The sequence below is a fragment of the Callospermophilus lateralis genome, chromosome 2, assembly GCF_048772815.1.
Source record: "Callospermophilus lateralis isolate mCalLat2 chromosome 2, mCalLat2.hap1, whole genome shotgun sequence".
Classification (NCBI taxonomy): domain Eukaryota; kingdom Metazoa; phylum Chordata; class Mammalia; order Rodentia; family Sciuridae; genus Callospermophilus; species Callospermophilus lateralis.
Genome location: NC_135306.1, coordinates 125,480,414 through 125,504,086, shown reverse-complemented (window position 1 = coordinate 125,504,086; position 23,673 = coordinate 125,480,414). Strand labels below are relative to the sequence as shown.

Sequence of the window (23,673 nt, the reverse complement as noted above, 5' to 3'; positions counted from 1 at the left end):
AGTGGAAAAGCCTTATTTGAAGTTGTGGCTCCCAGAAAATAACAAGAAGAATTTGTGTGTCTGCCATGAAGCAGACAAAGTGGATGGCCTATCATTGGGGGTATTAATTACTACGAAAGTCACCTGATATTTGATGGGAAAGTTAGTGTCACTTTAATGCCACTTCATCCAATTAGGTGCCTGGCATTTATTACTCAGGAATACCATAAGCTGATTTTTTTTTTTGCTTTGTGTACAGCTTACATAATTTCTCAAAGTGGTTGTTTACTACAGTCTATATCTACCTTTGATTTTCTTTTAAAAAAATTCAAAGAATTAAAATTCTCTCATCAGTGTCAGTTTCAGGGATGAACTGCTTGTGATATGATGACCCTTAAATCACTGTATCCTTACAGTACAGTGCCAGGTGTCATTTGGCTATGTATATTAATGCTACTCTAATTTTTCTCAGTGTTCTAAATCCAGAAGAATATGACCAATTCGCCTACTCTGGTGAAATTGTATTGATGTTTTACTGTCTGTTTCCTACTATTTATGAAAAGTTAGTTTATCTAGACAGATGCTAAGAAAGGGCCTGACAGAGCCTGCATCTTGCTTCCACATAGAGGAGAGTGAGATCATTATTGGGTATCACCTGAACTTATAAAATGTAATTGCATTGGCTCAATCAGGCATTCATAGATTTTTACACATTTTCATGTTTTCTTTGAGACTTAACAAAGTGGCTGACCCGGTTCTCTGCTGTAGCATATCTGGAGGTCATAAGTGATTTGCTTACTCTAATAAATAAAGCATGCTGTGATTGATCTGCACTTGTGCTTGGGTATATAGGCTGTTTGAGGAAAGACTTCTGTGAGAAGAGTTTAATACAGCATTTTCTGATTATGATATAAATGTTGATTGGCTATGAGACAGGTGCTTTCTCAGTTCTCACTGAGTTTTAAAATGGGTAAAACTCAAGCTGATGGATTTGAAACATTTAATTGTATAATGCTTAGTATGTAAGATAGTTGAGTTATATCAACAATGAGCAGAGAGCAGTTTTCTTTATTCTCTCCTATTCCTCGTTTAGTCATTAAACAGGTTTTCTAGTCAGAAGCAGTAGGGTGAATTTAAGATTAAGTTAGGAAGTAGAGAATGATTAATTTAGGAAATAGGTATTTTAGACAGTCTAGGGATGTTTCAGAATTTATGTTCTTGGCAAATATTGAAGCCATCAGCATGCTTCATCTCTGTCTAGGGTACAGTCCAACTGATATCCTCCTGAGTGCTCATACTCTCAGGACCTGCCATAAATACACTTTAATGTATAGATTTATTTTTTTTCTGAAAGTGTTTTTCCAATATTATGTTGTAGACATAAAAAGGTAACCTATAACAGTATTCTTGACCCCAATAATTTGTTGGAAAGTTACCATTTATATATGAAACTGTATTTTGATTGCTTTCCAATTACTGCATGCTCTGGATGGACAGGAAGGGGAGAGGTTATTATGAATTTAGCCAGGAAAGTTTTATGCAGGTGGCAGGAGTTTAGATAGCCGACATAATTTTCCAAAGTAGTATTTCCTGAATTCTAGAGTAAGAGCTGGCATGTTTCTCCTCGTAGAGCAAATAGACTGTGGGAAGGTATTGTTAAACTCATTAGTTCATTTAAGAAACATCTATTGAAAATCCACTGTGTTCTAAGTATTGTTTTTGGAATATGGCTCACACTAAATCAAGCTCCTGTCATATAACACACATAGGGTCAAAATCTGTAATGGAAGGACCAACTGTCAGTCTGGATTCTCAAAACTGGATAGTAAAGAGCCTTATTTATTCATATTAATAAAATGTGGTACATCACAGAAAATTGCTTATCCTTGACTGTTAGAAATGTGTGTCTTATAAAAAAAATACTGTCAGTTTTCCTAACTGTCTTAGAAGGAATACCTCAAGCATTCACACACACACCCAGTAGCTGTTCCATGTAAAGCATTATGATAGTTGCTATCATAATAGGGGAGTTATTCCATATGTTTCATGCCTAAGGTCTGGTGTGGAATATATTCCCTGCAATTCTCTTGGTTTTTTAAGGCATTTGTGGGTCCTGTGCACCAGACATGCTAACACTGGCCTCTTGTCTTAGTGAGTTGTTGGGTTATACTGGACAGGTTGGATCTGCCTGCCTTCCAGCAGTTTCCTCTTATACAGTGAAGGCAGGGAAGTGACTGGGGATCCCCATCAGCCTGTTCTACTAAAATCCAGTTTACATGGTAACACCTTGAATCTTTCATGCCTACTATGAGGACTGTTAATTTTTGTTATGTTGTCCCTAGTAAACTATTAATATAGTACTTTGAAATCATTGTAAAAAATATTTTAGAGAAAATTTTATAGGGTTAAGAAATTAGTAGGCCACTGTTACTAATTCATAGGAGAATATTTAGGGTTCCTGGCTTATGTTATTTTCTTACACAAAAAATAATGAACATGAATGTCTAGATTTTGACTTTTATAGAACGGAGGCTATAATATTTAAAAAGAATAATCAATTTTTTTGAAGTCCTTTCTCAGAAGAACCAACAAAAGAAAAAGAGGGACTATAATTGTCAAATTGGGTCCAGTTCCAAAAATCTGCTGGAGGGAGAGTAGTTTTTGTTGTGGGGAACCAGACATTCAATTGCTTGTGCATGTTAAAATTTTTCTCCTCAGACACTTCCATTATAATCAACTAATATCTTACTGAGGCTATAAATAGTATTTATATGGGAAACAGACCAAAAAAACCATTCAAGTAAAGTAGAAAACAACATCATTCGTTTTTGGACAAGGAGGGAGTAGAGCAAAATGAAAACCTGAGTTTCTTTGCTTATTACAAAAACCTGATTTTTTTTTTTTTTAAAGAGAGAGTGAGAGAGGGAGGGAGGGAGGGAGAGAGAGAGAGAGAGAGAGAATCTTAATATTTATTTTTTAGTTATCGGCGGATACAACATCTTTGTTTGTATGTGGTGCTGAGGATCCAACCCGGGCCGCACGCATGCTAGGCGAGCGCGCTACCGCTTGAGCCACATCCCCAGCCCCACAAAAACCTGATTTAAGGCAAGTCCATAATTTATTTGTGGAGTAGGAAGTTTCTTGGGGAGGCCAGTGGACTTGAGAAACTGTCACAGGCATGACCCTGCAGCCAGGGCAACAGTGCCTGGGACTGCATTGTCCAGTCCTAATTTTCTAGATTGACCAGGTGGGAGGTTCTGGTATGCCTCTGCCAATCCAAAATTGAGTTATATTTTTATTCCAAAATAGCTGTCAACAGACTTCTATGTGCTGTACATTATTTAACCCTTTGGGATATTTTATCATATGTCATCTACTCCCTCACAGATCTTAAGCTACAGAGTGCCAAAAATATTTTTTGTTTAAAAAGTTATACATTTTATTAGGTTTTATAAAAACTAGCAGTCTCCTATATTGTTACTCCTAGTCCCTACTGCTTTTTAAAATTTTCCAGAGAAACCACTTTGAACTTTGTCATTTCTGTTATTTCCAAGACCATGATTATCCTTGCTGCCTTTTGAGTTTTCTTTTCCAGTTTTGGATGCCATCCTATTGTCACACATGTCTCAACTTTACACTACCTTTCGTTTTCTTTCCCTCCATTCTCTCAATGAAGACAATTTTGCTAAAATTCATTTTTAGTTTTTATATTATAGTAATTTCATACCTGTTACTTAGTACTCAGCTACTTAGTTTATTATGATTGTTTCATTTGTATATATTTGTTTTCCTGGGAGTCAATAAAAGATTTTGAATTTTCCTTCTTTCCTTCCTTTAATGTGTTTTTTGCTAATTTATAATTAAACTCTTTTCCAGTGTTGTAATTCCCCTCACCACCCTCAGATACATCAGAACATCGGTCAGGTCTTTGTTCCTTTCTCTGGACGTATGTTTCTAGAACCCCCAACTCTTACTCTAGTTTGCACAAGATTCTCTGTGGGCCTTGGTGCAGCTGTTGACCTGGGTGCCCTCTGTGTCCTCTGGGAGTTCCACCCGCTTCCCTGCTATCCTGGTTCTCCTGTTTCCTGGAATCCATCTCCTCTTTTCTCATGATTCATGCCCGTGTTTAGTTAGAGCACATTGTCCAATAGCTTCTGGTAAAAGGGGGCATCTGAGGTTAAATGTTTTGACATTCATTAGAAAAGTTGGGAGTCACTAAGTTAGAAGTCTGGGGTCCTGACATGCCTCTTACACAGACTTTCAGCTAGTCTCTAATTTTATTTCTTCCAATTTCTTCACCCTTCGAAGTTCCTGCTGCCTCCAGACTTGCAGCCTAAGCTGGCTTACCTCTTGGCCTCTTTTCTCTGCAGACTTTCTAATATTTTTAATATTTTTATCATCCAGGGTTTTGCTGACCTCTTTTTCCTCAGAGAGCTTTGGTGGCAGTTGACACCTTCCCAACACTATTCCATCAGGTTTCTTTATCAAAAAAAAAGTACAAAACTTATAATATGCTATTAGGTACTCAGTTGAAAATCTTTATACATATAAAATATATTTCTAGTCCATTTACTGTCATCAAAATTGGGGACTGAGGCTAACTCGGTGGTAGAGCACTTGCCTCCCATGAGTGAGTTAAAGCCTAGTGGTTCCAAAAAGAGAAAAATCCTAGAATGAAATTTAATTGTTTAAAATTTTATATTTATTCATTTATTTAGCTGTGTCAGGGATGGAACCAGGAACCATACATACTGGGCAAAAGCTCTACCACTTGAGCGGTACCCCAGCCCTGAAATTTTTAATATTTTGAGTGGAAGACATTCATTCTCTTCCTTAATGAGTTCTGATCAGACTCTGGACTTGCTTTCCTCACTTGCCTGTCTTCATTGTAGACTCTATGCCAGACTAACTAGACCTCTGGTAGCCCAGAATGTTTTCATCGTTTGTATGGGAAAAGGAGGAGACCAAGAGCTTAATAAAAGGAAAGGCTTAATTTTAAATTAAAAAAAAAAAAGATTTGCTTTGACTTCATTTGTGTTGCCATTTTTATAATTTAGACATTCGGATGTTAGTTAAGAATTCATGTTGAAGTCTAGGTATAAACATTGATATGGAAGAATCACTCTTTCATAATTACCATTTGAGCTATGCATTTTTGAAGACTATGCTATTGTTACTCCCCATTAATTAATTTACTTTGGATTTGTTCTCCCAATGTTTCTGAATACTTGATTCTTTCCTCCTCTAATTTAGATGATTTTCCTTGTCTAATTGCTATTAAAGACAGGACAATATAGGTACAAGTAGTTTTCTAAAGTAGTGCTTTTCAATTTTAATATAAGTCAGTTAACCTGAGGATCTTGTTAAAATGCAGATTGTGAGGATGGGGCCTGACAGTTTGCATTTCTATCTAACAAGCTCCCAAGATGCTCATGTTACTCATCCTTCTGACCACACTTAATTGAATGGCAAAGACCTAAATGGATGTGAAAGAGCAGCGACCCCTTCAGAATATAGATTGTTTTCAAATATCTACAACCCTTAGGCTTCTGGAATTCAGAAGCTTACTGGATGTAACTAAATACCTCTAAATAGTGCAAGATTTATTGCTTTTTTAATTTTTAAAAATAATTCATATTTAAAATATTTTATATTTGTGGGTCACTATTTAGAAGTGATTCTGTTACTATACTTTTGGTGTGTTTAAATTTTATATAATTAACGTATAAACTTTTTCTTCTAGTGTCTTTGAAGAAAAAGATACTTTATCTGCTAAACTTTCATTTGCAACATGCAGGGAAACATACAACTCTTATCTATAGCTGTTAGGATTTTATATATATATATATATATATATATATATATATATATATATATATATATATACACACACACACACACACACACACACATCGTTTTTATGCTAGACAAATAAAACCACATATACACAAATTAATAATTAATTTAATTTTAATGTTTGTTTCTGTGTAATTAAATGTTAGCAACGAAAGAAGATTAATGATTTTCTTTCTTTTTAAAAAATAGCTCAATCACTAAAAGAATTTGCAAGACTACTTATTGCAGTAGAAGAAGAAAGGCGAAGATTGGTAAGTCTGTTTCTATTTCTTAATGATATCACTTTGTTTCAGCATATTAAAAGAATGAGTAGATTTCCTGAATTAGCCATGCTAGACCTTATAATTTGATATGTGTGCTAAATGCTGCATGTATTCGTGAAAAGATTTGTGACTGTAATTATCAAATATTGCTAGTAGATAATATTTGCCCTATTTATTTCATTTGTTGAACACATGTAAGTTGTCTTTATTTGCTTGCCATTTATAATTGCTCCAAGAATTAAAAATATCGAACAAACTGCCACTAAGAAACAAATTCTAATTCAGCAAATGTTTGCAGGTTATATTATAATAACCTTAGTTTTATGATAAAGACATGTTTCAAGCATTAAAAGCAGTTCATGGAAGGGGCAACTAATTTTGTCAGCTTGTTAGTAGGAGGTTTTCTTGAAAGGGTGACATTTGAGTTGGGTTGTGAAGGTGGAGAGGATTTTGCTAACTGAGAATAATGGGGAAAGCTTTCCAAGTGGTAGATTAAATTATTATTGTGAAATATCAGAGCAGAGTTATTGGTAATACATTCATCTCTTCAGAATGCAATTTTGGACTCATTGTATTCACATTTTTGTTTTGGTACCTCTCTACGACCCACTGTTTTCATCTGTAATGTGGAAAGAATAACAGTGTGTACTCATTTGTTTAAAAGCATTTATCATAGCACCTGGAACTTACTAAACATGTTCAGTTGGTGATGCTGCTACTGATTGTCAGTTAGAGTGAGGGTTAAAGACTTGTTTACATCTTCAGTCATCTTTGATGTTGTTGGATGATATACACACATAATACTCAAGTGTGGATTAAATAGCCTAGGAATATGGTGCCATTTTGCTAAATGGATAAAAGGAGAGTGCCTGTAAGGGGGCCTTGACTCACCAGGAGTATTGCCTCAGCTGCAGAAGGATAACACTGTGGGCACAGCAGTCATATAAATGAACTTGGGCAGGGGCTCCACAGTAGGAGAAAGTACATGGAATCAGTTAATGGTTCTTAGAAGGGTTTAATAGAAGGTTGATTGAGAGTTGTAGCCAGATGGAGGCTAGACCAAGACGTTTTGATGTTTACTATAGGCAGTGAGAGAATTGCCAGAAATTTCTGAAGAGAATAATGACAAGATCATAATGGATTCAGGAGAGATTAACTTGGCAGGCATGTGATTATAAGGCAGGGGAGAAATGCCCTGGTGTATTGAGGTGGTTGGGGGTTCCCATATTTTTTAGGAAGCATTAGAATACCATGAGTCTTGTCCCAGTGTCTAAGAGACAGTCATATAATGTAACTTATCTTAGGTTCATATATTTTCAGGTCAGAGAATGATTTTCTGCGGGGATGAGTTTGATCTGAGGTACGAAGCCTAAAAAAGACACTGTCTTAAGTGCTTTAAGCATGCACACACTCTAGCTCTATGAGCTGCACAGAAATCCAGCTTCCACAGGGAGACCTGGGTAGTATGTGCCCTTGTGGCCCAGAAGAGGAGCTGATGACAGAAATGGGAAAGAGTAGTTACAGAGATGTGAAAATTAAGTTGGAAGTGGTGTGGAAGCCAAGGAATATACAGTTCTCAGTGGGTAAAGCTATGATTCAAATCCTGTGAAAATGGCTCAGAACAATAAACCAAATAGCATGGGTTGTAATTTTTAAATATTGAAAAATATCAGAAGGTTTTGTGTGGGGAAAGAAGACCATGGGAATGTTCCCATAGCACCAAGGAGACTTTCATGGGCTTCAGGGGCCAACCTCTTCCTCTGAAATGGGAGAAAAAGAGGGGATTGATGAAAACCTCATAGAAATTTGGAACCACAAACTGCTTGATTGGACAGGTGGAGAATAGCTGAGGAAGGAGTCTGCTGTGACAAGAGTTTGTAGAAAGTTTTCAACAGCCAGAGGCTGAGAGAAGAGTAAAAGGACTGCTGGTCCGTGAGTAACAAAAAGACAAAAAAGTAAAATTAAAAATAAAGAGCCACTAAAGTTAGACATTGTAAATGTGTTCAGAAAAGACCAGTTACCATGTTGTCTTGGGTTTTTCTGATAATATGCTCACAATGCTAGTCTGTGAGCAGTAAGTATAGTTGGGAGGTCAGATTCAAGTTAATAGTTGGCATAAAAGACGTGGTTCTGGATCAGGGACTTGGATTAGTATAGTATAAAATTTGGGCCTGGTTGATGACAGGAATTGTTGAAGCAGAATGATATGGATAGATTTCCAAAGCAAAGGGGGCAATCATGGCTACTTCCTTATGCTGAGGGTTTATGGAACAAAATGAGAGAAAGAGAGAAGCCAAAGGAATTTGGGCTCAAGAGTGGGAGTATAACTGTGGAGCTGATGTAGCTGACCTGAGAGATAAGCCTTTGGAATGGAGAAGGCTCAGCTGAGAGACCGGGTCATCTGGTGTGATGACAGGGCAGAGGACAGGGGTTAGGTAGAGGAAATGGTTGAGGATTACTGAGTTACTTAAGCCTTGGAGACAAAGATTGCCTCAGGTCTTAGTGTCCAAAAGGTCTTCATTTCTGCCTTCCACCCTGTTTCTGATGTTGGGACAAGGGAGAAATTCTACTTCATGAGTGAAGTCAAACTGTGGGTTTTGATTGTTTCAATTGCTGTTGTTTCTAAAGGTCTAAGATAAAAAATGTACAAAGTGATGAAAAAGATCTCTATAAGATAAAAGCACATCAGAATATATTTCAACAATGATCATATGCAAAACAGTCATTAAGTACACAAATCTAAAGTGATAAATCCACATTTTAGTTAAATGATGCTGTAATAATTAAATAATAGTATAGCTGGTAACAGGTTGTATACAAAGATATGGCAAAGAATTTGTATTTCAAAAATTATTATTTTATTTGTACAGTAGGATATTTCAGATACACAGGGAACGTGTAAAGGAACTATTTAGTTAATTAAAAGACCATTTAATCATTGTCTTTTATTGATAAATCCTGAGTATTATATATTAATTGGATTTGACCAAAGTCTTAAGGATGTCAGAGTAGTAAGTAAACAAGATATTAAATCTCATAAAGATGAAAGAGGGTACTTAGTACTTAATAGTTTAAATAAATTCTCTTTTATTACCAGTGATTGGCTGTAGTGAGTAAGATGAATAAATATGTCATATTGGTAACTTAATGACTATTAGCAGAAAGAAGCCCAAAGAAACATTGATTTTATAAATGGAGTCCCTTCTTAGTTCATTCTAACTTCAGGTATTGAGGCTTTTGTTTTTTGTTTTATTTTTTTTCAAATTTCTACTAAAGCCAACTAAAAATGCACTTTTTTACAACAAAAAATGAATCAAAGAATAGCATTTCAGAAACTGTTGAAAGTAGAATTTATCCTGTCTCATACTTTTGATTAGAAAAATCATCTTCCATGATGCAGCATCTTCTAAGATATTGACTGACACCTGCCATCTCTTGGTTACTCCAAGAACAGCGGTCTATCTAGCTAACTATTTTGAAGTACTGGGATTGAACTCAGAACCTCGCACATGTCAGGCAAGCACTCTGCCACTGGGTTGCCTTCCCAGCCCTTTTTATTTTGAGACAGGGTCTCCCTAAATTGCTCAGGCTGGCCTTGAATTTGCTATCCTTCCGCCCCAGCTTCTAAAGTAGGTGGGATTATAGGTATTTACCACTGTGACCGAGAATAGGTTTAATGACACATATATAAGAAATAATTTATTAGTCTTTTGTATTGGTCTTAAGAAAATTATTATTAGTTTAAAATTCAAATTTTTAAAATTTATTAACATAGTCTTTCAAAAAAGATGTATATTTTATGGGAAATGTTAGATTTTTTTCCCCATAAAATGTCATACTTAAATTATTTTGATAAAGAGGTATCCTTGTGGAAAGATACAGACTACCCTTAATACAAAGAGGGGCTTCTAAGATATATCAGCTTCATGACAGCATCTCTTCAATGTCCACACCATCTCAGCAACTGTTCCCTTTTCCTTTAGATCAACAGCTAATTTGTACAAATGCCACTATTTTATACAGGCTGTTAAAAATTAATTTGATCCAATACTAACATAACAAGAGAACTCCATAGGGAAATATGAAATGCTCAGTTGTGGCCTTCTGGAAAAAATCTTGGCAGACACTTCTTCATTTGTATTAAAATAGTAAATTTGCCTCGTTAGTCCTCGGGACTTAATTTCTAGAACCATACTCTGCTACCCTTTTCTCCCTTGTCAGTAGTCTCCATCTTGCTCCCTGTTCTCCAGTCCCACAGCTTTTTTTTTTTTTCTGTTCCTTCTCTTTTACTACAAGCTTCTTTTAAATTTCCAAGTTTGCATTTTCATTTCCTCTGCCTTAAACATTCTGACTCATATTCTGTCCTGATTGGCTCCATGGTATCATTCAATCTTTATCCCAAATAGCTCCCCTGGAGTTCTGCTGTTTCCATATAGCACAAATTAGTCCCCTTTTGTCCTTCTGTATTGTGACAGAAATACTTGCTCTCATGCAGCTTGCACTCTACTAGGGAAAAACAGACATAAAACAAATTATACTTGGTGGTGATAATTGCTAAAATGAAAATCAGAGCAGCTGGTGGCTGATGTTAATTGTGATAAAGGAAGACTTAAGGGAGAAATAGAGTTCTGTTTTGGGTCTTTTTTTTTAAGATTTCTTTTTAAATTATAGATAGACACAATGCCTTTTTGTTTGTTTGTTTGTTTATGTGGTGCTGAGGATCGAACTCAGTGCTTTACACATCCTAGGAGAGTGCTCTCCCACTGAACCACAACCCCAGCCCCTGATTTGGGTCTTTTTAGGTGCTCACTGATTATCTATGTCACCTTCTCTAGGGAGCAGCTAGGTATATAGATTTCCAATTTAAGTTGCTGGCGTTCAGAGAAGCAGCTTGGGTTGGAGATACAAACTCAGAAGGTGTTGACATCTAGAGGGTATTTAAAATGAGGGGAATGGATGCTGTCAGCCTTATTGAGTGTGCAGACTGAAAAAAACCGTGGGAGGAGATAGCCTTAAGGTATACTGAGTCTAGTGTTTTTTAGATGTGGTAGAATCGACAAAGGAGATTAAATCAGTAGGAAAACCAAAAGGAAGATGCTTGTTCCAAGCCTGGTTTCTTCACTTGCATATGGTAGTGATGTGGGACCATAATAAAGAGGCTTACAGGATGTGGACCCAGTGGCCGCAGCATTGCTCACGGGGGAGGGTCTAAATAATGTCATCTGTCCCATACTGCTCCTCTCCACCATCCATCATCCCCCTTCCCCAGGTGCAGTCCCTCACATTCTAGGTACTCTCAGTCCCTGACCTTGACAAATGTTTCATGTGTGTCTATGTGTTTTTCCGTGATAGTATCTTTGTCATCAGTGGAGGAAGCTTGACATCAGAAAATTTTATCTAACATTTATCTGGGAGAATTTATACATTGAACTTATTTGTTTTATTTTCATTTTGATCTGAGAAATTTCTTTTTTTAATCCATCATTTTGTATTCACCTTTGACCTATGTAACCTACAGATTTTTCTTTGGGTTTCTCAGGGTCTATATTCTTTTTATTCAATGCCCACATAAGTCCTTTATCCTGAAGCAATAAAGGTACATTTCTGATATGGGATAGGTGTTTTGAGTATTATTTTGGAACAAAAAATTGAAGGGGGACTTAACAAGGAAATTTATAACCTCAATTAAAATAATACTTTATATGAAATTAAGGCCTTTAATACCTTTCTTTCACTTTAAAATATAAGAAGTAAAGGTTAATGACAAAATCAGAATTGATTTAGATGTTTATTAAAGAAAGAAAAAAATGTGTCAGAAATATATTTTTGGTCATTGTTTATAGTGTCCAGTACTTTAGACATTAGCCACATGTGGCCAACCAGCATCTGAGATGTGTTAAGTGGCTTGCTTTGTATTTCTGTTGGACAACATGGTTACAGATAATAGCAACAGCTGACGCTAAGCACTTTCAAGGTGCCAGGAAAGTGTCAATAATGTTTTAGCTACTTGAATCCTCATAGCAACCCTCTGAGTTATATGCCATTAATGAAGATTTAGCATCTCTAATCCAAGCGTCCCCAAAAGCTGATTTTCTGAAATTTGAAACTTTTTGAATGCTTACTGAGCACTCCCAAAAAGTTTCAGATACTGGAGCATGTTTTAGGGGTGCTAAACTAGTAATCTATGCAAATATTACAAATCTGAAAAACTCTGAAACCTGAAACTCATCAGTTTCCAAACATTTTGGACAAGAGATACTCCACCTGTTGTATAAATATTTGAAAGCAAAGGAAATTCAAAGGCACATAACTGTTAGTGCTACCTGCAGGGATTTGAACCCAGACTGTTTGATTTCTATTTCACAATTTTGCAAACTAAGACTCAATTAGAATTGCATTAATAACAATCACTGACATACATTGTTAATATAGTGTGAGATGCACCTTCAGTTACTTTAAGTGTATTATTTCAGTATCTTACAAAAATTAGGATCATTAAAATCATTAAATTAGATTAATTTTCAAATACCTTTTTCATATAGGCATATATTTTAATAAAAACTTCATCTATCATTTCCTTGACAGTTCCCAGATCAAGTTTTTTTTTTTAAATTTATTTATTCTAATCAGTTATACATGAAAGCAGAATGCTCTTCGATTCATTGTACACAAATAGAGCACAATTTTTCTGTTATTGTACAATTCTTCTGTTATTGTACAAGACTAAATGATTCAGGGTCACTCCAGGTGAACTGGGCTGGCACTAAATAATCACACAAAGAGAGAAAATACCTTTTTCTTGGGGTTCAGCGATAGCTCCTTGGCCCCAGTTCCTGCAAGGGAAGTGAGAGGGGCAGAGAAAAAAGAATGAGAAGAGCCATGTTCTGAAGCCCTATTTGTTGAGGGGAACTGTTTGGTAGAATATTCCATCCTTAAAAGGTAAGGGGAAGTTATTACAAAGGAGCAAGAAGGCAGCCCATTCCCATTGTGTAACACCCATTCCCCTGCTGACACTAAGCTTCTACACACTGTGGAAACCAGTTTCCACATTTCCATTGCTCAAGGCGAGGAGGCACACAACTCCTATGTGGCACCTTCCAACAGTAGGGTCACACCATTCTTGTAATCATATAAGTACCTAGGGTAATGATGTCCCTCTCATTCCACAGTATTTCTTATCCCCTGGCCTCCTTTCCTCCTTTCCCTCCCCTTTGCTCAATCCCAAATTCCATCACTCATCCCACCCCCTCCCCCCTCATTATAGATTAGCATCTACTTATCAGTGGAAACATTTGGTCTTTGTGTTTTGGGGGATTGGCTTACTTCGCTTAGCACGATATTCTCCAACTCCATTCATTTACCTGCAAATGCCATGATTTTATTCTCTTTTATTGCTGAGTAATATTCCATTGTGTATATATACCGCAGTTTCTTTATCCATTCATCTATTGAAGGGCATCTAGTTTGGTTCCACAGTTTAGCTACTGTGAATATTGCTGCTAAAACATTGATGTAAAAGCTAACTAATTTCTGTATATCTGATAAGCTTGTCTGAGTCTCACCCTGCCTCTGATTCTAAGAATTTATGTAATAGGAGCATATTATAAATGTTGAGAAAACTACGTATCTCCATTGCTCTCCATGAAAGAATTTTCTCTCTGTTTATGATTTTGCTTTTTTTTTCTTTATAGACAAGCCACTGTTAGATTATAGCGATTAAATCTCTAAATTTTTGGCATTCGTGCTGTTATATGCTTAGGTCTAATTACCTGTGAAACAATCCAGTTTCTTTTATTTTTTCAGATAAATGAGGCACAGTATGCCAACATTTCACATGCACGGATATGGATATGGATATGGATATTTCTGTTATGTTTTCAGTTAACTTTTATGAGAAACAAATTTTAGGTATGCTGGCCTTCATACCAACATTTTTGTGCTGTGATTTCACCTGAAATTTACAAAAGTAAAGAGTAAAAATCTCAGTGTTGTGAATGCATAAAGTTCTGACTTTCTCCTTTATTGACCTGTGGTGGCTTCCTGTCTATTGATGCCTGATTATCTGGTGAAATATTTATATAGGAATGAGCAGTGGTAGTTCATCCACAATCTCTCACAATGAAAGACTAGTGTTTTTTTTTAATGTTAATAATCATAGTACTCATTTGTACTTTTTAAAAATGTGCAATGTTCCAATATACATTTTTATTGGGTCCCCACAACAATCTGAGCTTAGCCTCTAAATAAATGAGTTATTATGATGCAGACCATTAATAAGGGATAAAACTTAAGATGTAGGAACCATTTACAGGTCTTTGAGCTTCCAAAGATATAATTAATATGTTACATTCAGTGTCTTCTTGTTTTATATTTAGAATTTAATGTCAGACACCTGTTCTTTTTTTGTATCAGCTGACAGGGCAACCAGATATTCAGAAATTAGAGGTTGAAGTATTCTTTAGTGAACAAAATGTTTGTTTTTGTTTCTGATTAAACTATAGGGTTTATTACTAGGTATTCTGAAAACCATCTTTGTTGTTAAAAATTTATTGTATTGTTTAGTAAACTGTTTGACAGAAGAAGATGTTGGTTGATAGTTATTACAACCTTCTATTTACCATTTATCAGATTGTTGGAACTAATTCATTATGGGTAAGTCTAATTGGCACACTTTCTTCTAGTAGAACTCATTAATCTTGAGTAAAGGACTTAAAAGAACATTTCTAGGATTTCAGAAAATATTTTAAAGTGTTAATGTTTTGGAACTATGTCTTTTTTAAGTGTGTAACTGAAAAAGACACTTAATGACAAATGTCCTTAACATTCTAAAACTATCTCAGAGTAGAACTAGTATTGTGGTCAAAGAGTGAAGCCTCTTGGGCAGCTGCCTTTTATCATTTCACTGGTCATTAACATTTTTTTCACCCTGGAGGAAATGAAAGCAGAATAATAATAGATAAAACTGGTAATCCACAGTGGTGCTCCTTACCAGGGTGTTTTTTTTTTTTAAATTTTATTTATACGTGGGCACAATCTTTATTTTGTTTATTTTGTGGTACTCAGGATCAAATACAGTTCCTCAAATGCTTGAGGCAAGTACTCTGCCACTGAGCCACAATCCCACCCCTACCAGGGTGTTCTTGTGGGAGAATACTTGGAAAAAAGTTGTACTTTTCCTTAATAAAACTCAGGTCCTATGCTGTTCGAAGTCCTGTTCGTGGCTGGCCATCAACAGAGAGAACTGTGTTGGCACTAATTTCAAAATGTATTTGTATTTTCGTATACCAGTTTTGTTAACCCTTGCACATTTTTTTTCCCCTCACAATTGACATCATAAAACTGATATTTCATGGTTCTATATAAAATTGCTAAATTTTATGTATAGGATACAAATCTTTCATTTAGTGGATAAATGAAAGTAATTATCAAATCTTTACACTTTCATGCTTTGGAGGACACCCCCACCCCTTTTTATGATTTGTGTTGACTATAAGGAAAGATTTTAAGGAAACCTTTCTACTATACAGCACTATTAAAAAAGCAATCAATTAAAAATTCTAAATAAAGTGCTTTCACATTCTTCTGATTTTTTTTTCTGTCAAAATATAAACTGTTGAATGTTTCTTAGGTTTTGCTATTTTGTCAGGATTCTTTGGGCAAATTTGTTGTTGCATATGGCTGTGAATATTCTCCTGAGCTAAGCAACTGGACGCAGTGCCTGGGTGTAGTCTCTGTCCTCCCATCTCTACTTTCTTCATCCTGTCTTTGCTGAGTATCATATACTTCTGTAGCTTTTACTTTGAAGGCTTACAATTACACAATACATAAAAGTATATAATATTTAAATCTTTCCATTGTTACCTTTGCACTATCACAAGTACATTTACTTTGTGGTGTTGGCCATCACTCTTTATTGGTAGAGTTGGAGACATGCTAATCTTTACTACATTCAGCAGTCTTGGATACTTAGGAAACACAGAGATACCTGATACTATAAAAGGTAGGTGTTTGTAAAGTTACTGTGTAACCACCCTGCAGAAGTTCTTTAAAACCTGGATGGGGAACTTAATTTTAAAGGGCAAAAAAATATCAACCTGAGTAGGCATGAGGTAGACTAGAAAAACACCCATAAAAGATACCCTAAAGGGAAGTTTTATATAACACAACAAAACTATGGATGGTTGAAAAATATCAGCCAGATATTCAGACATTAGAGGTTGAAGTATTCTTTAGTGAGCAAAATGTTTATCTTTGTTTCTGATTAAACCATAGGGTCATAATATTCATGCACTAGAGAAGAGATTGTAAATCTAATTTGACAGCCATCAAGAGAAAAAGAAAAGGCTTTTTAAAATTTTGAATCTGTTATAAAAAATAGTGATTAGAAAGACTGTATATTCTTTGTCCTATGTATCCCAATGGTAACATCTTACAAATTATAGTAAATAGCTCAGTAATTTTCTTTTGTCAAAGCATTAATTAAAAATAATAAGCTCTTCATAAGCTTTCCGTGTGTCCTAGAATCCAAATTCATAACCTGAGAAGTCTGACTCAGTGAATTATCAAGATGCCCTGTGTGAGATCATGCTGTGATTTATTCACGCATCACTCAGAATACTCATTTGCAAGGCAGACAGAGAATTGATTGGGAAGGCACTGGGCATCTCATTTGTCTGTAGGAAGGGCCATCTTGCATGGAGACTCAGGGGCAGAAGCACAGACTCTGAGACTCCAAGAGGCTTTCTGTCTCTACTGCTCCTTTGCTGTCAGTTTCACTCTCGGTTGGCTTCTTTCGCATGGTGAGTCATAAACATTGTCAGTATAACTCACAGAAATTGTTTCTAGAAAGGCTTGTTCAGTTTCCCATAGTCATTTGAAAAAAGAAACAACAACAACAACTAAAATAAAACAGAAGAAAAGAGAAACTTGGGTAAGGTTCTGATTGGCCTAGCTAAGATCACTTAAAAAGCTTTAACCAATTACCCAAGGCAGAGGGACAGAATATGTGGCATAGGCTTTTCTCCGAATATGAGTGTTATTTTCAGAAACAAGAATTTTTGTGAATTGGGCAATTACCCCAGCTCTTGTCTATGCTAATATGGCAATGGCTTTAAGAAATTTCCAGTTAACACTGTCATTTCAACAGAATATTAAGATAGTGAGTTATATCTGAAATTTTATAGGACTTAGAAAATATTAATTCAGTTGGACATTTACTTTAAAAATTCAGAAATAAGACAAGAATGCATGTGCACTATTACTGTTTGAATTCAGTATTCTTTTAGAGGGCCTATGGTTTATGCAATAATAAAACAAAACAAACAAACAAAAAGAAATAAAACTATTGTTTTTATGTAATTTTCAACATAGTCTCTAAGAATCTACAGAAAAATTACTGGAAGTGGGAGGTTAGCCAGTTTGATAGATGTAAGTTAAATATACTTTTGTATACCACCTGAAATGTGACAGTAAAATAAAATATTCAATATTAACTCAGGAAAGGATACATGGTACATTCAAGTGTGAAATTAAAAATTTTTTTAATGCTATCAAAAGAGAACTTTTAAAGCAATAGAAAACCAATAGAGTAAGTCAGTTCAAAAGAACGATTTTAGCCATTTTTTTTTCAACTGTACTAGACAAGATAATATATTAGAACAATCTAACTAGTCACACTGCAATTAAGTTTTTACCCATGGAGTGGTAAATCTCAGTCTGGTCTTTAAGACCATACATTTCCTCTTTTCATTTGGAAAACGTAGTTATCCTGCAAAGACCGTATTGTCGTATTCTAGATATCTACTTTGCAGCTTTCAGATATTTTCTAGCACAGAAATACTGACGATTGAAAAACAGATGTACTCTTCAGTTGCATAGCTACATCTAACTATCTTGGTGGCAGAAAAGTATTCTGCATAATTTATTTCTATTACTGTTTCTCATAGCAAAATAAAATATCCATGTAGATTCTGAGTCTTTTAATTCTGTTCACTTTATATTTTACTTACAGTATTATTTCCTTTTCCCACATATAACAGAATGCTGTTGAAATGATACAAATAAAATAAAATGTGTTTTCCAGAGTTAGCATGAAAGTGAAGCACAAAATTGGGGAAAAGTCTAGATTCCAGTTAATTGCTGACATCCAGAAAAGCATTAAGCTCCTTGGGACTTTATTTTCTCTTTCATAAATGAAGAGTGTTCAGTGTTTCCCAAAGTATAAAATGGAAACCACCAGCAATGTGTTAGGTATTAAATATTATATGAGTGAACATTTTAAATTTTATTAGTACCATATTTATTTCAATGTGTATGGGGTAGAAAATAACTCCAGATTTAAAGGGACTCATTGCTTTGCAAGAAGCTTATTAAAGGAGTGAATCAATTTATGAGGAAAAATGTAGGACATCTATATAGCCTAAATCATGGAAGTGGTATGTGAATGATTAGAACTCAGGAATTCATGGAATGGGTGATAAACGTGGTTTAAATGTCTGATTTTGATTTTGTAATGGTATACTTCTGTAACTGTGTACTTGGCTGGATATTCTCTGTAGCAGGATCTGGGTTCACATCATTTATAAAGGTTATATTAAAAACAAACAAACAAACAAACAAAAAAAAAACAGTCCCAGAAGCTTGTTCCAGTGAATGAACAAGCCTCCATATAGTGACCACATTGGTGACAGGTTAAGCCGGGTTCTGTTTATTTCTTACGCTGAACAATACAGTCTGTCAACTGTAGCATTTGGGAAACTCGATAGCAAAGCAGGTGGTGCACCAGCATGCATAGCAAAGTTTCATTTTGATTTGCAAAATAAAACTTGGTGGGTTTTCTATGTTGAAATGGTTGGGCAGAATAGCAGTGGTTTATTCACAAAATGTTCCCTAATATATTTTTCTGGGCTAGAAATTTCTCTAGGAGTGGAGAATACATCTATGGGCAAAAAGGGGTTTTTGTCTCCTAAGTGGCAGAGATAGACATTACAAATATGAAAGACAAAGTATGTTATCATATGGTGATATGGGCTCTGAGAAAAGGAAGACAAGGCACGATAGGTAGTATAAGGGGTAAAGGTATTTGCTGTGGGGTAGTTAGAGAAGACCTTAGTGAGAAGCTATCATATGAGTAGAAATGCAACAAACGTAAGAAAACAGTCAGTCAGTCATGCAGATCTCTGGTGCAAATACTTTTCAGTTTGCTCAAATAGCTTAACAGCAAGTACAAAGAGCCTGAGGCTTGGGGTATGTTAGGAGTAGCAAAGAAGGTGATGTGGTTGAAGCACAGGGGTAAATGAGAAGGTACAGAGATGAAGTATAGTGAGGGGGGTCGAGACACATGGAGACCATGTAGGTCCATTTAGGCCTCATAAGGAATGGGAACTGTGGCTTTGTAGAAGGATCTTTGGAAGAGAAGTGACATAAACTGATTTAGAAACTTGAGGCTTGCATGACTACTGTGTGATATAGTATAGACTGTATGAAATAAGGCTGGGCACTATACCCTAACTGGTGAGCCCAGTCATTTTGTTAAAAGATGATTTGTATTAGGATGAAAGCAGTGAAGTGGTTGAAATGATAAGAGCTTATTTTGTAGGAGATGCCAACAAGATTTGCTGATTGACCAAACAGGTCCTGAAGCAGGAGAGGAAACAATGTAGTATCATTGGCGGGGGTTTCTCTCCTTCAGTGCTCTGGATGCTTTTGGGCAGATACATTTTTGCCATGGAGGTCTGTTCTGTACATTGCAGGCTCTCTAGTAACATCCCAGCCCTATTCACCCTGAGGTACCCCTTCTCTCCCAAGTTGAGGCAACCAAAAATTTCTATAGACATTTTGTCCCTGGTGGGCAGAGTTGGCCAGATGAAAACCACTTATTTAAGGTTTCTGGTCTGATGGGATCCTGAAATAGAGGGACTGTAAGCAAGAAGCATGGTCAGTTTCTCAAGAATTTTGGGGTGTGTGTGTGGCTACAGGTGTAAGTAATGGAATCATTTGATGTTAGCTAATGGAACTGTTGAGTAGGAACAGGGCGGGAGGTCTGGGCTGGAAAAATTTTGGAAATCCTCAGTATATTGATGGTAGTTGAATGCCCTTTTGAGGCCAGATGATATTATGCAGAAGTGAGAGTAAATGAAGTGATGAGGTCCTGGGACTCTGTAGCGTCAGCCATATAGCCAGCGGGAATTACCCCTGATGCAGGTCAAGAGATTGTTTGCTGTTATAAATCGGCTTAATGAAGCTTCCAGTTGTGGAATACTTCACACATGATCATGCATGGTATTTTTTCACAAGTGTTGTTTATTTTGATTCATCACCTGGCTTAATAATCTTGCTTATTCAGGCTTCAGTTTGTGTAAGTTGTGAATCTGCTCCATGGTAAACAAATCCTCTGTCTTCGCTACTACGATTTGTTCCTTGTATGGTTCCACTTTTTTTCTTCCACCATTTTTCTTCATGGAACTTATTTGCAGTCATATACTTGATTGATATGTGGACTTTCTGTGAGCAGAACCCACACTGTTTTATACTGCTGGTCCTAAGTGCTTAAATGGTGACTTGAGAAGTATGAAGGGTGTTACCTGGCAGTTTACTTTTCCATTCAACATTTGCTTTATCAGACATCCTTGCACGACTATACATTTACTCTTTCATTGTGTGGATGTGTCATAACCGACCCAGCCATGTCCGTGTTCACAGACATTTGTGTTGTTTCCACTGCCTTCCAAAATCATTCTTCTTGTGGTAGATCATGCAAAGATAAATAGTCTACAGAAGTGTCATTTTTGCCACGTATATTGCGAAAACTCTGTTCTGCGTCACTTAAAAATTTATTTTTCTTTGAAAAACAAGATCTAAACTGAATGTATTGCACTGAGCTTAGTTTTCAGATAGAAGTGTAGATGTTACTTCTTAGCTATGCAGAAAATTTTGAGGTGATTTCAAGAAGAGAATATATAGAATGACTTTTTTAAAAATTTCCTTACTTATAGTAAAGTTCATTATAGTGTTTATTGTCTTAACCATTTTTAAATGAACAATTCAGCAGTGTCATGTATATTCACATTATTGTGCCACCAATCTTCAGAACTTTATCATCTTGCAAAACTGAAACTCCATACCTGTTGAACAACACCTCCCCATTTCTCCCTACCCCCAGCTCCTGGCAACCCCCACCATTCCACTTTGTTTTCCTCAGTTTGACTACTATAGATACCTTATAGATGTGGAGTCATAACAGCATTTTTCTTTCTGTGAATGGCTTTCTTCATAAAGCATAGTGCCTCAAGATCCATCCATGTTGTAGCATGTCTCCGAAGTTCCTTCTTAAGGCTTAACAGTCTTTCATTGTGTGTATTTACCACATTTTACTTTTGCCATTCATTCACTGATAGACACTCAGGTTGCTCTACCTTTTAGCTATTGTAAATGATGCTGCTATGAACCTGAGTATTAAATAAGTCTTTTGAGATCCTCATTTTAATTTTTCTGGATACATACCCAGAGATGTGAATGCTGGATCCTGTGGTAATTTTTAAAAATTTTTTGAGGACTACGTTACAGTTTTCCATAGAGGCTAAAACATTTTACAATCCCACCTATAAACCACAGGGATTTCAATTTCCCTAAGTTTGCTAACATTATTTTCTTTTGTCTAAAAGCAGCCACCATAAGGAATGTGACAACTTTGTGGTTTAAATTTGCTTTAACACATGGTTGGGATGGGGGATATATATGCTTCTATCTATGAATTTATAGGGTTAACAGTGAGTGTTTTAAATCAGTAGAAAACATTGACTATTTTAGAGTATACCACTGCTGGAGTATGCTTTGTGGTAGGGCCAGTAGTGTCAAAACATCAAAAAAACATATTTTACCGTGCATTTAAAGATGTGAAGTGGTCAAGAGTGATGATCGTTGTGGAAACAAGAGTCTAAAGTATGTTTGTGCTTTGGATAATTTAGTCATTTGAAGCTTCATTATTTTAATTGGCTGCAGTTAGGTAATAGTAATTTCCTTTGCCTTTTGTTCTTTTTAGGCAAATGTTTCAAAGATTTTACTGCCAGCCTCAGAAAAGCAGGCTATAAAAATGAGAATAGCTTGATATTTCCATAGCAAACCTCATATTGTTGTAACTGGAGCTTGGGGGGTAAAGCTGGGAATTTAAACAGCTTTATAAGGTCTGATTGTGGCCTGACTGGGCATGTGGTGACAAGTGGAAAGGGAGGCCTGAAGCAAATGGAAGATAAGTTCATAAGAGAAACAACCATGAGACACTTCTGGCAGAGCTCCAGGCTGCTAGAGCCCCAGGAAGCTGTCTCACTGAGGTGAATCAGGCAGTTCATGGGGATGGGAGCTGACACTCCAGAGTCCCTGCACAATTGAGAAGAGCAGGGATTTGAATCCCTGCATTGTTGACATTCTAAGCGGGAAGATTCCTTATTTCAGAGGGCTGTCTCTTGCATTGTAGGGTATTTAGCAGCATCTCTGTTCTTTACCCACTACAAACTATTAGCAGACTCCTCCCACCCACCTCTCAGTTCAGACAATGAAAAATGTCCCCAGATATTGCCAGACAGCCTCAGTTGGGAGTCACTGGCAGAGTGTATTTTCTGGGGAGCCCTTTCTAGTGTATTTCTTAACAATATCTGACTTACAATTAATTGAGGGTAATTATTAGTCTGGGCTGGTAGACTTAAGTTCTCAAAAGATAAGGTCAGTTTCTTTATTCTCTTTAGTGCCTAATCTTGTGTCTTTTTATATAATAAGTCGAAGCTCAAGACATGGATCATGATTTGAATTCCCATGATGTATTTGTATATGTGTCATCTTCTGCAACTTGATTATAAGTTTCTTAAAGTCAAATAACTGTTTTTTTACATATTTTGGTAGGGTAATAAGTATTGTTTAACCCCTTCCTATATGCCAAGCACTATGTTAAGTGCCTTACATATGTACTCTTGTTTAATCCCCTGAGTCTTGGTATGAGGTAAGTTCTATTACCCCGATATCACAGGTTAAAATATATATATATATATATAAAATATATAAAGTCCTACCTATTGTTAATGTTTATACATAGCACAACTGAAAATCCAGTCAGCATCCAGAAGTGTGGCCTTAAACCTCACAGGAGACTGATTTTTTAAATTATATCCATCCTCAGTAGCTCATAGGAAATTGCAAAAGATTTTTGGTGAACATGGTACTTCAGAGTTCATAGAACCACATCTGTATATAACAGTCTGCCTCTGGGAATGTTATCAGCATTCCAGCTTAGCATATCAAGGATTTTTATTTCTTCCTATTTATGGCTCTCGCAAAGCAATAATTCAATACATTACAAGGAATCATATTGCCCATATTGCCTCCAATAGTCTAAGGACAGATATACCATGATGAGACCTTAGAGGAAGGGAATTGTATTTCTGAAAAAAGCTAGGAATGATGTTTTATCTGTATTGTGTTTCTGCTTGGTTCTATCATTCTACTTCCTCTGTGTTATCTTGTTTACTTTCTTTAATTTTGTTAGCTTCTTAGCCTGAACCAGCATGTGTAAATGCAATCACTCACT

At 36.0% G+C, this 23,673-nt stretch overlaps 1 protein-coding gene across 4 annotated transcripts in view; it reads left to right on the top strand.

The window, feature by feature from the left end:
* The window catches only part of Arhgap42 (Rho GTPase activating protein 42), a 265,823-nt gene that overhangs the window by 91,453 nt on the left and 150,697 nt on the right, over nucleotides 1–23,673 (top strand). For all 4 annotated transcript variants that reach the window (XM_076846490.2, XM_076846489.2, XM_076846491.2 and 1 more), the window contains exon 3: nucleotides 6,025–6,086. In XM_076846490.2, the coding sequence (XP_076702605.1) occupies nucleotides 6,025–6,086 (62 nt within the window). The remainder of the gene's footprint in view (nucleotides 1–6,024; nucleotides 6,087–23,673) is intronic.